This window comes from Stomoxys calcitrans, chromosome 3 (assembly GCF_963082655.1).
Source record: "Stomoxys calcitrans chromosome 3, idStoCalc2.1, whole genome shotgun sequence".
NCBI classification, from domain to species: Eukaryota; Metazoa; Arthropoda; class Insecta; order Diptera; family Muscidae; genus Stomoxys; species Stomoxys calcitrans.
Window position 1 is genome coordinate 92,109,065 of NC_081554.1, and position 15,476 is coordinate 92,124,540.

The 15,476-nt window shown below is 37.4% G+C and overlaps 1 protein-coding gene across 1 annotated transcript; it reads right to left on the bottom strand.

Annotated features, from left to right (window-relative positions):
• Positions 1-10,169: 10,169 nt before the first annotated feature.
• LOC106090416 (lectizyme-like) lies at positions 10,170-11,232 on the bottom strand. Its single transcript, NM_001311243.1, is given in 1 exon segment — positions 10,170-11,232. A coding segment is annotated over 1 exon segment (828 nt). The 5' UTR covers positions 11,214-11,232; the 3' UTR covers positions 10,170-10,385.
• Positions 11,233-15,476: the final 4,244 nt, after the last annotated feature.

Sequence of the window (15,476 nt, forward strand, 5' to 3'; positions counted from 1 at the left end):
GATATAGCCCCCATATAGATCGATCCGTCGATTTAGGGTCTTATTTATTATCCAATTTTGCTGAAAATTGGGACAGTGAGTTGTGTCAGGTCCTTCGACATCCTTCTTTAGTTTGGCTCAGATCGGTCCTGATTTGGATATAGCGGCCATATATATTTGGATATAGCTGCCATATATAGCTCGATTTAATGTTTTGGGGCCATAAAATACACATTTATTGTCCAATGTCGCCGAAATTTGGGACAGTGAGTTGTGTTAGGCTCCTTGACAACTTCCTGCAATATGGTCTAGATCGGTCCAGATTTGGATATAGCTGCCATATAGACCGATGTCTCGAATTTAAGTCTTGGCCCCATAAAAGGAAAAGGTTTTGTGCCCATAAAAGGTGCATTTATTGTCCGATTTCGCGGAAATTTAGAACAGTGAGTTTCGTTAGGTTCTTCGCCAACATTCAGCAATTTAGCCTAAATCGGTCCAGATTTGGATATAGCTGCCATATAGACCGATGTAGTGTGTATATGTGTGAGACAATTGTCTGGCCTTGGTCATGATCATTGTCTGGCTTAGGTAATCTGATTCGCGCATATGGACACCCATCCGCGTTGCCGTGTGAATATACATACGTTGCATATTCACACAGGTGAGCAACCCAACAGCATGGGAACATGCTGCCTAGGCTTAAGCTAGCTTAGAAATATTTTGTTTAAATAAAATTCAATTTAAGAACAACAGCCAATTGAAGTGGTCCTCAATTCTTTCACATGGCGACCGTGAAAATAAAAAAAATAAACCCTACTCGCCGCCATTTAGAGCACAGTGAAAAAAAAACGAAAAACGATTTTTTTAATTATTCAACGGCAAAAACAACACATAGAAAATAAACATAAATGAAATACAAAAAACTCCATAAAAAAACTGAAAAAAAGCAAACAAAAAGAATTAAACAAGAAGAAAACATTAAAACACAACAGCAACACCAAAAAAGATGAGAACTGAAGCACAATAAAAAAGGATCTTTTTAAGCAAAATCAAGCAGCAATTATAAAATGAAACACTGCGCCAACAACAACCATCATTTGTTGCTAAACCAACAATCAGTTAATTGCATCTTTTCCAATCCTTTATTATTACCAACAACAAGTAGCAGCAACAACAATACAAATAGAGGGACCGCATCTACAACTTCCACCACCACCACAACCAGAAACGTAAAGATGTTCCAGCATAAGCTAATTCCAATTGTTAAAAATAGTTTAACTGCTTCCATCGCAAAGAGTTTCGCAGGACAACAACAACAATAACGCATTCAAAAGTTAAGTAAAATCCATATATTAAATATACATATATGTATAGATTTTTTTTAAGGAGAAAGACTATTTTTGTCTCGAAAAAAAAGTAAAAATTTTAATTTATATTATGTACAAAATAAGAAAAGACCATGTTTCAGTTTATGTATTTGTGGACACAGTTTATTTTGTATTTGTATTTGTATTTGTATTTTATTATGATAAAACCCATACAAAAGACAGTGTCTTATATAAAGCATGGGTTAGTAAATTGATAAATACAATGAGTTCAACAAGTTTTCATTTAAATAGAACAATAATAGAAACAATAATTTCATTTAAATAGAACTAATAAAATAAATTTAAAAAAAAAATAGTTATAAAAAAAACAAAACAAATAATTAATTAAAATGATTATAAATCAAAGATTTGAACTGACGTTCATTACTTATAATTTGAATACTATTGGGAAGATTATTCCAGAGACGTATAGCATTAACAAAGAACTGTTGTTCAGATACACGATATTGATGACGTATTTGTATTACTTGTTTACCTCTTGTAGAGTTAGCAAAACGCAAAACAGAAGCCAGATATGACGGTTCATTAGTATAAATTATCTTGTGGATCATTTGCAACAAGCGTATCTTAAGGAACGAGTTAAAAGAGACACCATATAACTGCACAAGTGATTCGTTCAACATATTTAGACTTTAATCGGCGTAATCATTTAAGAGTATAGTAATCATGGGTAGTACGGAATCAAAGATAGAGGATCCCAATGCCAATGTGATTAACGACATTGTTGTAAAGGTAGAAAGTCCTACCAACTACTTCTTAATCATAATTAGTTTATTGGCAGCCCAGCTATTGGTAACTCTTTACCAACTGCATAAGAGGGCTCTACGGAAGAATTATATAAGGGCCGCTTCTATAGTAGAATAATATAGTAGAATCAACTGAAGTTATCACAGCAAAAATTTTAAATATTAGACAAGGAAATAAGACGGCAAACTCGTTTGTGAGTGAAATTGAGGAGCTTACGAAAGCACTGTCTAACGCCTACATTTCTGACGGACTACCTGTAGAATTAGCACAGAAGTACTCAACTCAAGTAGCCGTCAAAACGATGTCGAAAAACGCATCCAGCGATAGAGTTCGGCTTATAATGGAGTCTGGGAACTTTAGCACAATGAATGATGCGGTGTCGAAATTTGTATCATCTTGCACCGAGGGCATGTCCACCTTTGATGTAAGATACTACAATTCGAAATGGTATGGACGCGGAAATAGTCGTGGACGGGGTAATGGCCACTATAGAGGACGAGGTCGTTACTATAGAAACAATCGAGGACGTGGCTCCAATAACCACAATTTCGACAGTCGAAACAATAAAGGTAATAGGAACCGCAACGTGCGTATCCTTACCGAAGAAAATAATGATTCGGGAAACCTGAATCTTCCCTTGGAAGAACAATAGTCCAAAATCAAACTATACATCATATAAATCTAAATCAGAGCATATTTGTGAAGGCAAAAAAAAAAACAATTTTTCTAATAACATTCTCACATTATTAGTAGATACAGGAGCGGACATATCCTTATTAAAGCAATTTAATAAAGAATATAGTCAATTAATCAAGTCTAATACCACAATAATAAGTGGTATAGGTGAAGGAACAACCAAGTCATTTGGATCAATTGATTTGGATCTCCAAATTGATAAATTCTTAATCCCCCATGATTTTCAGGCGGTGGATAGGAATTTCCGTATACCTTGTGATGGTATTCTTGGCATGGATTTCATTAAGAAATACAACTGTATTTTGGATTTCAATGAGCACCATGATTGGTTGATTCTAAGACCTAACAACTTTCATTGTAATATTCAAGTCCCTATTATATTTTCTGACGTTGACCATAACATTTTGTTACCTGCTCGTTCTGAAGTAATTAGAAAAGTACATATAACAACAAACGAAAAAGAGTTTTTAGTGATGAATCAGGAACTTCAACCTTTTGAATTTGTTCGAATTTTGAATACAACTTCACAAAATGTTATACTAAACACCAAGAGTATTGCGACTGAGAGTTTGACAAATTATGACTTGATTGAACAAAAATATCTACAAAATGACAGAAAAGAGGAAATTCTTTCAAGGTTGGAAAAGAATTGTCCCAAAGAGTTTAAGGATCAACTTCACAAATTGTGTTCTGATTACACGGATGTTTTTGGTTTAGAAACAGAACCAATCACAGCTAATAATTTTTATAAACAAAAGATAAAACTCAAGGACTCTGACCCGGTATATATAAAAAACTATAGGATTCCACATACACATAGAGCAGAAATAAACGAACAAGTAAATAAACTTTTGGCTGATGGTATAGTTGAACCATCCGTATCAGAATTTAATAGCCCATTATTTCTTGTTCCAAAAAAGGCGCTTCCAAATTCTGAACAAAAGCATTGGCGTTTAGTTGTTGATTATCGCCAAATTAATAAAAAGGTAATAGCAGACAAATTTCCCCTCCTGAGTATATAAAGTCATGACAAGTATATAAAGTCGTGACAAGATCTGAAACTCGTCGAAATAGTCCAAACCACGTTTATGACGATACTCGTGGAAATATTTCAATCGAAGAGCCCAACGTTTATGACGTCATTAATTTTAATGATGTTAAAAAATTCGTAAAATTAAAGTTATCTTTAAACCAGTGTTGCTTAAAACATGGCAAAGTGATTTTAAAACGAATTCATGTTGTGGATTTGTGTGCTAATGGGAATTTTGATTTAGATCAATTTTTCCACAGGCTTAATAGAGAAGCTGGCGCACTGAAAATCTCCCAACTTCAGATGGCACCAAGCGAACAAATATTTAAATTTGTTCCACTTGATTTATTCAAGAAAACGGGCAAGAAAATATTAAATAGGGTAAAAGTAGCGCTACTACCTATGGTGACCATTATAAACGGAAATAATGAGAAAGAAAAAAAAGACTATTTTGACAAGATACCATGATGATGCCGCTGAAGGAGGTCATGCTGGTATTACACGTACTTACGGGAAGATTAAAAGACACTATTATTGGAAAGGTATGGTTCGGGATATTACCAGATATGTTAAGGCATGCAAGAAATGTCAACTTTCAAAGGTAACCCGACATACCAAAACTCCGATGACATTGACACATACGCCAGCACAGCCCTTTGATATTGTGTTGATTGACACCATTGGACCCTTCCCGAAGTCCGAAACAGGCAATGAGTATGCAGTAACACTTATTTGTGATTTCACAAAATACTTTGTTGCTTTGCCAATACCGGACAAAAATTCCAAAACTGTAGCTAAAGCAATCTTTGAGTCTCATATATTGACTTATGGGCCTATGAGAACTATAGTTACTGACATGGGTACTGAATATAAAAACAGTTTGATTGAACAGTTGTGCAAATATTTGAAAGTGAAAAACATTACTTCCACAGCCTACCATCATCAAACTCTTGGGACAGTAGAGAGGAGCCATCGGACTTTCAACGAATATGTAAGGTCTAACATATCCATTGACAAGGACGATTGGGATGTGTGGTTAAGGTACTTCACGTATTGTTACAATACGACACCTTCAGTTTCTCACGGATATTGCCCTTATGAACTGTTATTCGGCAGGGTTCCGAACAGGTTTCAGGTATTTAATCAAATTAAGGATATTCAACCATTGTATAATCCTGAGGATTACTCCAAGGAAGTAAGATACAGGATGGAAATGGCGTATAAAAGGGCAAGGCAATTGCTAGAAACGGCAAAAATAGAGCGTAAAGAAAGGCATGATAAAGGAAAAATCGAACCAATTTTCAATATAGGTGATACTGTGCTTCTTCGTAATGAAACTGGTCACAAATTAGATAGTAAATATTTAGGCCCTTATAACATAATTGACGTGATGAAAAATGGTAATTACGTTATAAAGGGCAAAAAGACTATTACTGTTCATAGCGATAGATTAAAAATATTTAGAAAATAGATTAGAGACAGGCCTGTTCACCAATTTATTTTCATAGTTTTTTTTTGGTATTTCTTTTTAAATATATTCAAATTCGTGTACCTTAATTAAGTTAATTTTAGCATTTATTATTAATTTTTTTTTTTTTTGTAATTTTGTTAAATGTATATCCTGTCATTTTAAGAAAATTAATCTAACTAACACATAACATTTAATTAAATTGTAGAATTAATAATTAATGTTTTTTTAACTTTAAGATTTTATTAAAAACGTTTATATTTTCCATAAGAAATAATTATCTATTAAGTAATTTTGTACATATTAAAAAATGATTAGCAAGTAATCATTTTTTTGTGAAAAGGGAGATGTAGTGTGTATATGTGTGAGACAATTGTCTGGCTTAGGTAATCTGATTCGCGCATATGGACACCCATCCGCGTTGCCGTGTGAATATACATACGTTGCATATTCACACAGGTGAGCAACCCAACAGCATGGGAACATGCTGCCTAGGCTTAAGCTAGCTTAGAAATATTTTGTTTAAATAAAATTCAATTTAAGAACAACAGCCAATTGAAGTGGTCCTCAATTCTTTCACACCGATCTCTCGATTTAAGGTTTTGGGCCCATAAAATACGCATTTTTTGTCCGATGTCACCGAAATTTGGGACGGTGAGTTGTGTTAGGCTCCTCGACATATTCCTGTAGTATGGTCTAGATCGGTCCAGATTTTGGATATAGCTGCCATATCAACCGATCTCTCGATTTTAAGTCTTGTCCCCATAAAAGGAACATTTATACCGATTTCGCTGAAATTTGAAACAGTGACTTATGTAGGCTTTTCGACATCCGTGTCGTATATGGTTCAGATCGATCTATATTTGGATATGGCTACCAAAAAGACTAATATTTGGTTCTACAAAATTGAACAATGACTTGTACTTAATAGACCACTCAATGTCCGTGTCGAATTTGGTCCAAATCGGATCATATTTCGATAAAGCTGCTATGGGAGCATAAATTATGCATTTTTCACCGGATTATGGCGAAAAGTGGTTTATATATATACCCGAGGTGGTGGGTATCCAAAGTTTTCGGGTTCGTTCCCACGCCACTAACACCTGCCACTGCCGAGGGGGTCACTGCCTATTACGTAGGGATGCATACACCCCATAGTCCGAACTATGGAGGGTTGTTAGAGGATTAGGGTAATACTGGCTTAAGAAATTTCACAGCCAGTTAAACACTAGAGTTAGATTAAGATACACGTTCTGTCTAAAGCAACATAGATATTACACAACAATGAAAGGGCCTTGAAATTTTCACAGATTGTGTAGGTCGGTCTGGAAGGAAACATAGGCTATATAATTTTTTGATATCGGAAGGGGGCGGACCCTCCCCTTTACCCCAAAAGTACTACCCAAAAATGAAAGTGAACCGCTCGGGACAATATGGGTTTCAAATGAAAGGTATTCAAGAGTAGAATACGAATTTCATAATAAAAGTTGGGTCCACCTAACAAGGGGGTCGCCCCAGCCCCAAAACCCCTTCAAATAGGTTTATTTGACGATCATGACAATATGGGACTCAAATGAAAGGTATTCGGGAGTAGATTACGAATATGGTCAGGAAGTAGGAATAGACTTTATAATTTATTAATAATGGAAGGGGCCGACCCTCCACCGTTACCCCAAAAACACCACCCAAAATCAAAATTGGACCGATAAGGACAACATTTGTATCAAATGAAAAGTATGCGGGAGGAGATAACGAATCTGGCATACAAATTCATGTCGAAGTATGGGGGGTCACCCCTCCCCCGCAACAACGCCCATAATGGGCACATTAGCCTATCAGGGATATATGAGACTCGGTTTGTTTGTTCTGTATAGACTGAAAAACGGCAGAAACGATTTTCTCGAAATTTTCGCATATTGTGTAGTTTAGTCGGAAAGGAAACATAGGCTAAATAATTTTTCGGTATCGGAAGGGAGACGGACCCTCCTTCTCATGCCAAAAACACAACCCAAAATCAAAAGTGGACCGATCGGGACAATATAGGTATTAAATTAAAGGTATTGGAGAGTAGAATACGAATATGGTATTAAAATTTGAGTCTAAGTACCCATCGGGCCGCCCCAAAGGCGGACCCTCCCTCTTACCCCAAAAACACCACCCATATCCGAAAGTGGTCCGATGGGCACAATAAGGGTATCAAATGAAAGGTATTGGAGACCAGAAAACGAATATGGTATTAAACCCCCCCAACCCCAAAACTCCTCTAAACAGATATATTCGAAGTCATGTCAATATGGGACTCAAATGAAAAGTATTAGACAGTAGATTACAAATATAGCATAACACATTAGGTCGCCCGCCCCAAAATACCCCCAAATAGGCATATTAGCCGACCCTGGCTATATGGGACTCAAATGAAAGGCATTTGGGAGTAGACTACGAATATGATATTAATATTTGCGTTCAAGTCTAGGTGGCGCTTTTCCTCCTAAAGATACGTCAAATAGGTTATTTGACCCATTTTGGCAATATGGGACTCAAATGAAAGTTATTTGAGAGTAGAAAACGAATTTTATTTCTAATTTTGGAGCCAAGTGTTTTGGGGTACGCCATAAAGCACCCCCTAATCTGAACTTCATTTCGGTTGGGAATAAAGAACGAATTTGATATCTATTTTCAGTGCAATGTGCCGGTGGCCGCCCCAGCCCAAAAACACCCTCCAAACGGTTCATATTTACCGGCCATGGCAATATGGGGCTCAAATTAAAGGGATTGAAAGTGCAGCACGAATTTGATATCCATGTTTGAGTAGAAATATCTGAGATGCCATCCCTCCCCTAATGAGAACATAACCCAGAGGAAAAATATTACCACCAGGAACCGAGAAGGGGCAAATTCTCACACATCAATGAGTGTTTCCCGATTCAAGTTTAAACTCAATGATAAGGGACCTTTTTTATAGCCGAGTCCGAACGGCGTCCCGCAGTGCGACATCTCTTTGGGGAAAATTTTTAAAAAGACCATGCAAGGCATTGTAACTCGCAAATGTCGCCAAAATTAAGAGGGGATAAACACCGCTTTGTCCAATGTTCTCCAGGATTCGAACGCTTTCAGCGTCATAGGCTACAATGGCACGAATTCAATATCCGCATTGAGGGCCAAGTGTCCCCAACCTAAAAAGATATTAGAGAGTTAACGAAGGCGCAGCGGAGCTAGTACTATTATACAATTTGTTATATACATCATACAAAGAGCAAAGCGGTTATTTTGATTAATAATTAGATCTCACTAAAGGTAGTCTAATTGTTATGTAAAGCCGAGTATTTCGGAACAAATACAGGGGCAAACTTCTCACATATCAATGAGTGCAGTCCGATTCAAATTTTAAGCTCCGAACTTCGTGCCGCAGTGCGACACCTCTTTGGAGAGAAGTATGCATAGTACCTCACAAATGTTGCCAGCATTGGGAGGGGAAAACCACCGGTGAAAATTTTTTCTGATGGTCTCGCCAGGATTCGAGCCCAGGCGTTCAGCGTCATAGGCGGACATGCTAACCACTGCACTAAGGAATATTAAAATTTAATTCGCCAGTTAAGAATTGGGAATTAATCCGACCATACAATAATGCGGCTCTAAGCATTAAGCGTCTCCTTTCGAGCGTTGGTAAATCAATAAGTTTCAAGCGGTTCTCGTAGCGTGGAAAAACTCCAGCCGAATTCCATAGTAAGCCCCTAAGCGCAAAAAGAAGAAATTGTATCTGGATTGATTCAATCTTTTCTGAGGAGCACTTGTTGAATGGGTTCCAAATCACACAACCGCACTCCAATGTAGGCCGGACTAAACTTGTAAACAAACGCTTGATCACATAGGGATCATCAAACTCCTTGGACCACCGTTTTATAAACAACGACTTTGCCTTACTGATGCACGAGCCAATGTGGAAATTAAAATGTAATCTACCCTCCAAAATAACACCAAGATCAGTAAAGGAATTTACGTTGAACGATAGAAAGCATGTAAAGATATTTTCTTATCGCACCACTTCAAAGTGCTACCATCGTATTAAAGATTAACGTATAAAAGCCGTCAAAGTAATTAATTTATCAGATAACAGTTCCACATTTCCCACCTACCACAAAGGGAAGTTTCGGAATACACATCCCAGAAAACCAGAAGACATACATACTCGTACATACATACATACAATATGCTGTTTATCTATTGTTGTGATAATAATTATTGTATTTATTTCATGATTATTTTTTTGTTTACACCCAGAGGAATTTGTTAATAAAATCAGCAAAAATGTTTGCTATAACAGCAGAAAATTTGCTGAAAATAGAACAGCAGTAGTTTTTTGTTAAAACAGCAAACATGTTATGCGCGTTTCAGATGGTACAGTTTAAATTTTACTCTATTTTTTCTACAATTAGGTAATTTTTTAAAAATTAAAAAAGAACAACAGATAAAATAACTATTCATTAAATTGTCGGAAATATATATTAATATATATACCTAGCAATTCGATGGCTATATAAAATATAAAAAGAGCCTATCTCGTTTTTTTTTTTGATACTTTACGGGAAAAGGAAAAAATTGACAAGGCCTTTCTTTGAAATCGTTACAGCTCTGTTACTTGCAAATGTATCTGCCCGAAATTTTGAGGGACGGTGCTTCTGACATTTGTCTTTCAAAAACTAACTACGTGTTTTGTTTCTTTACAGGAGAAGGAAAAACTTGACCTAGGCCGTTTTTAGAAATCGCTATAAATCCGTTATTGGCAATTATATCCATTCGAAATTTTGGAGTAGGTTGCAACTGTTATTTCTCGTTCTGAATAAACAAAAAAAAAATGCCATCTTGGTTAAAACTGAGTTCGGTCCTTTTTTTATTGAGCCATCGAATTGCTTTAATTATCGTTTAGAAATTGAATAATTGGAAATGGATTTCCCCAAAAGTTAAACATTTTTAACTTCATATCAGCAGACGGTGTTTGCTAAATTCAGCAAATCTATTTCTCTAGGTGTATAATAGCACTTTGCAGACAAATATCGTTTTTCCAAGACCAGCGCAATAATTAAGCCAACGAGCTTGGTACCTTCTGGTTTTGGGCTATCCATGTGTTAAATTGTGATACCTGTACATAGACAGATGGAGAATTTGTTTGGCCGCATGGCAGTTTGCCCCATGAAACGATTCCAATCAAAACATTGACTTTGTTAACCACTTGCACCAAGGGACCGCCGGAATCCGAAGTGCAAATGCCAACACCTCCTGTTAGCGGGCCAGTGCACAGATTTGTTGTGTGAACATCTGTGCCCAATGCACTTTCACAGGTACTCAGAGATATGATGGGGACAGTGGCAACCTGAAGAGTTGTGGGATATGAGGCAGTATTGGTCGTTGAAACACTTCCCCAGCCATACAGAATGGCGTTGCCAGTGGGAGTGGAGCCGCCGGTGGGCAAAGTAACTGGCGCTACGGCACTGGACCATGTAAATGGAGTTTTAGTATACACTAAACCAATATCATAGGGCGATGTACCGCCCAGATATAGATCGTTGACCACAAAATAGTTAATAGCACGCTTCTGAGTGGTAGTCGCTGTGCCAGCCACATATATACTTCCGGCCACCAAAGTACTGCTCATCACTTGGCTACTTGAAGCTAGACAATGGGCGGCGGTCACAACCCAATTTTGATTCAATATGCTTCCAGCGCAGTAGTGGATTCCATTTTGTTGGAATGACACAATGTACGGAGCACTGTTCACAGCAGCATTGCTGCCACCAACAACACGACCCATCCGCTGTTCGGGACCATTTGTTGCCACCGCAATCGAGAACTTGGTGGGTGCCAGTAGAACAGCAAGCCCAAGGTATAAAAACGTGCGTACGTTAGCCATTGCTATGAAAAGTAAACTGACCAAGAAAGTTCAATTTTATCGCTTTATTATTGGCGCAAGTGTTTTTAACAGAAATAAGTTGATTCGAGATAACAACAACAACGACTTTGGGATTCCCTATAATGCGCTTTTGTTTAATCAATTCTTTTAATTTGGAAAAAGAAATATAAATAAAATCGAGGAAGTGATTTATTTGGTGGCTATATCTATTTGTGGACCTTTTTGCCAAATGAGATAAAATTGAGGCTTTTGGGCAGCGATGTCCAGCTCCTTACGGTAGTGGTGATGGCAAGTCAAACGTATGCTCATTCTCTTTGTTTCAGTCGTTGTTGAGACAACAATGAATAAACATGGGTTTTTCTATTTCTTATACCCACCGCCATAGGATAGGGGTCATATTCATTTAGTTATTCCGTTTGCAACACATTGAAATATCCATTTCCGACCCTATAAAGTATAATTCTAAGACGATTTAACGTCCGTGTGTCTGTCCGTCCGACTGTTGTAATCACTCTACAATCTAAAAAAATTTTGTAATTAATCTGAAATTTGGCGCAGATACGTCTGTTTGGTGCACGCACGATGAAGTTCTTGAAAGGGCCAAATCAGATTATTTTTGGGTATAGCTGCTATATAGACCGATCTGCCGATAAAGGGTCTGAAGCCCATAAAAGCTTTATTTTTTATCCGATTTCGTTGAAATTTGAAACAGTGAGTAGTTTTAGGCCTCCCGACATCTAACCCAAATATAATTCAGATCGGACTATATTTAAATATAGCTGCCATATTCACCGATCTGCCGGTTAAGGCTCTAAGGCCCATAAAAGCTGCATTTATTACCCGATTTCACTGGGCACTTGAACCCAAATTTTAATATCATATTCGTTCTCTGGTCTTCAATGCCTTTCATTTGATACCCTTATTGTGCCCCTCGGACCACTTTCGGATATGGGTGGCGTTTTTGGGGTAAGGGAGAGGGTATGCCTCCACCCGATATCTAAAAATTATGTAGCCCTTGTTTCCTTCCAGGGGGGGGGGGGTCCGTTACCCTTCCGATACCGAAAAATTATATACACTATGTTTCCTTTCAGATCAACCTACACAATATGTTAAAATTTCGAGAAAATCGGTTCAGTCGTTTTTCAGTCTATACGGAACAAACAAACCGAATCCCATACATCCCTGGTTGGCTAATGTGCCCATTTTGGGCGTTTTTGTTGGGGTGGGGTGACCCCCATGCTTCGACATGAATTTGTATGCCAGATTCGTTATCTACTCCCGCATACTTTTCATTTGATACCCATATTGTCCTTATCAGTCCACTTTTCATTTTGGGTGGTGTTTTTGGGGTAACGGTGGAGGGTCTGCCCCCTTCCATTATCAATAAATTATAAAGCCTTTTCATACTTCCTGACCATATCCGTAATCTACTCCCGAATACCTTTTATTTGAATCGGAGGGTCCGCCTTCTTTCCGAAATCAAAAAAATATATACCCTATATTACCTTCTAGACCAACCTACACAATCTGTAAAAATTTCAAGGTAATCGGTTTAGCTGTTTTTGAGTCTATACGGAACAAACAAACAAACACAAATTGAATTTTATAAATAAGATAATTTATTAAAATGCTTTTGTTAGAAAAATAATTTTGAGCCGGGCCAAATATTGTAATATCTTTAGATGATTTTTCGCTGATATGTTTTCATTCGTGTTCAGAAAGTTTTTTCTTTAGAAAAAATAAAAAAATTAGAAAACAACAAATGTAAAAAAAAATTTATTACAATTTTGTCTTCCGAAAAAATGTCATTGAAGTAACGATTTCATTGAGATGTTATCTTTAAGAACAAATTCTTTTAAACTTTATTTTTGAAATATTATCTTTAAGAAATAATTTGGAAGCGTCCGCCTGGGCTAAATTTTGTCATCGCAAAAAATTTCGCTAAAATTTTATCTTAAGAAAAACTTTCATTGAAATTTTACATTTTGAAAAAAATTGCATTAATATTTTATATTAAAAAAATTTTATTGAAATTACGGTAGCCTCCCATCATTACTTATGGTAAAATTTCAATAAAATTGTTTTCGCAACAAATATGGGGTTTTAACAGTGAAAAAAGAACTAGAACCAGCCTTTAAGAGAAAAATTCATTATATTCTGTGTCTAGCAAATTTTGTCAACATTGCCAAAAATCCAAAAATTTAATTTTATCTTTAGAAAGTATTTCCAAAATTTCAAATATATATTTTAGAAGGGCCGGGTATAGGCCAAATTCTGCCTTTTGAGAATTTTTCACTAAAGTTTTGGCTATGGAGAAAATGTCATTAAATTTTTTTTTCATTCTGTGCTCAAAAAAATTTTATTAAAATTTTGGATAAAAAAATTCAAATGTTGTCTTTAAAAAAAAAAATTAATTAAAATTTTGTCATTAGAAGTTTAATTTTCATTTAGAAAAAAAAAATTATTGATGTCTACAAAAAATTTTTTTACAAATTTGTGAAGTCTGAGAGAAAAATATGTCTCCAGAAATTTTATCGTTAAAAAAATTGTCAAAAGTCTCAAAGAATCAAATTTTAATTTTGTCCTCAAAAAAACAAATGGCAAAAATCTCATAAATTACTTTGGAATAATTTTTATGAGCAGGCGGTTTCTCTGGGCCCCTTTGGCTATGTCCCTGGCTCCCATATATATAATCCGTCCGATTTACACTTATAAAATTATTACAATTTTCAACGAATTTGTACGAAATTTGGCTACTTGCCTGCCGCCAGAAAACTCGCAAAGTGTTGGGTTCACTAATTCAGTAGTTGCTTCGTTCCTCGTCAGTTTCAAGAAGCTTCGACCTCATGTTTGGGTTATACACCAGAGCCTTAAGCGACACTTGGCTGTCTACGCATAGAGCTGCCGTGGCGCATAGGCTAACAATTCCATATACTCTGAAAGCCTGGCAAGAGGCAAGGGTGGTGTTTATACCCAAGCCCGGCAAGGCAAGTTATGCGACACCAAAGGCCTACAGACCCATAAGCCTTACATCCTTTCTACTCAAAACCATGGAACGTATTGTGGACACCATGGTAAAGAGTAGAACATCCAGAACAAGGGAAGGTCGGTGGAGACTTCCCTGCACGAGGTTGTGCATAAAAAATAAGTATCCTTCGATGCCAAAACGTATACACTGGCGGTATACATTGACATCGAGGGGGCTTTTAACAATGTGTGGACCGACACACTGATCCAATCCTTAGAACAGTATCGGGTGGACCCGGTACTTAGAGACTGGATAAACTATGTGCTAAGGAACAGGGGGATAAATTGTGTGTCCCATGGCATAAAAATAAGGGAGAAAGTGGCACAGGGGGGCATTTTATCGCCACTCCTATGGGTGACCACTATAAATGACCTATTACGGATGCTGACTGAGGAGGGATTTGGGCCCCTCTGCTATGCAGACGGTGTTATAATACTTCTAAGGGGTAAGGATCCGAACGAGCTATGCAGAAGGGCCGAAAAGGTCTTGCATATGGCATATGACTGGGCAAGACCCAGAGATCTCAATGTTAACCCAGAGAAGACTTAAATAAAAGTGCAACATAAGGACCATACATGTTGTCTTGGCATAGGCGGAGCGATGAGGACCACGCCCACTAGGGCACTGGAGACTATTCTAGATTTCCGACCCATTAACATACAGATTAAGTGTGAGGCAACCACTGTGGCTATGAGACTTAAGGCGATGGGAGAATGGATTGAGGATGGGAACTGCTCATACCATCGCGGTATAATCGAGGCAACGATAGAAAACCTGGAAGGAAGGGAAGAGGTTTCCAATCGGATACCTGAGATAAACCTTGAAGAGGAGTGCGAGGCACTGCTGCCAGCGTCACAGTCTTGGATTGACGGAACCCTAGTATTGCCATCTGGAAGATCATGTTACACGGATGGATCAAAGCTAGAGGACATCTTTACCGACAGTAAAATTGCCATAAAGGCAATAACAACCGGGACAGTTAGGTCACGAACAGTCATGCAGTGTAAGAAGGAGATTAACGCCTGCTCTGAGGATGGCAAAATCCGCATTGTTTGGGTGCCGGGCCATAACGGAGTAAGGGGAAATGAAAGGGTAGACGATTTGGCGGTGAAGGCCAGAGGACTGCCGTCAATAAACTTAACCCGAAGCCTTTCGGGTCGACGCAGACCGAGTTAAGGGAATGGGCGACGAATGCGCATGCAACATTGTGGAACAGCGAAACGGTCGATAGGACG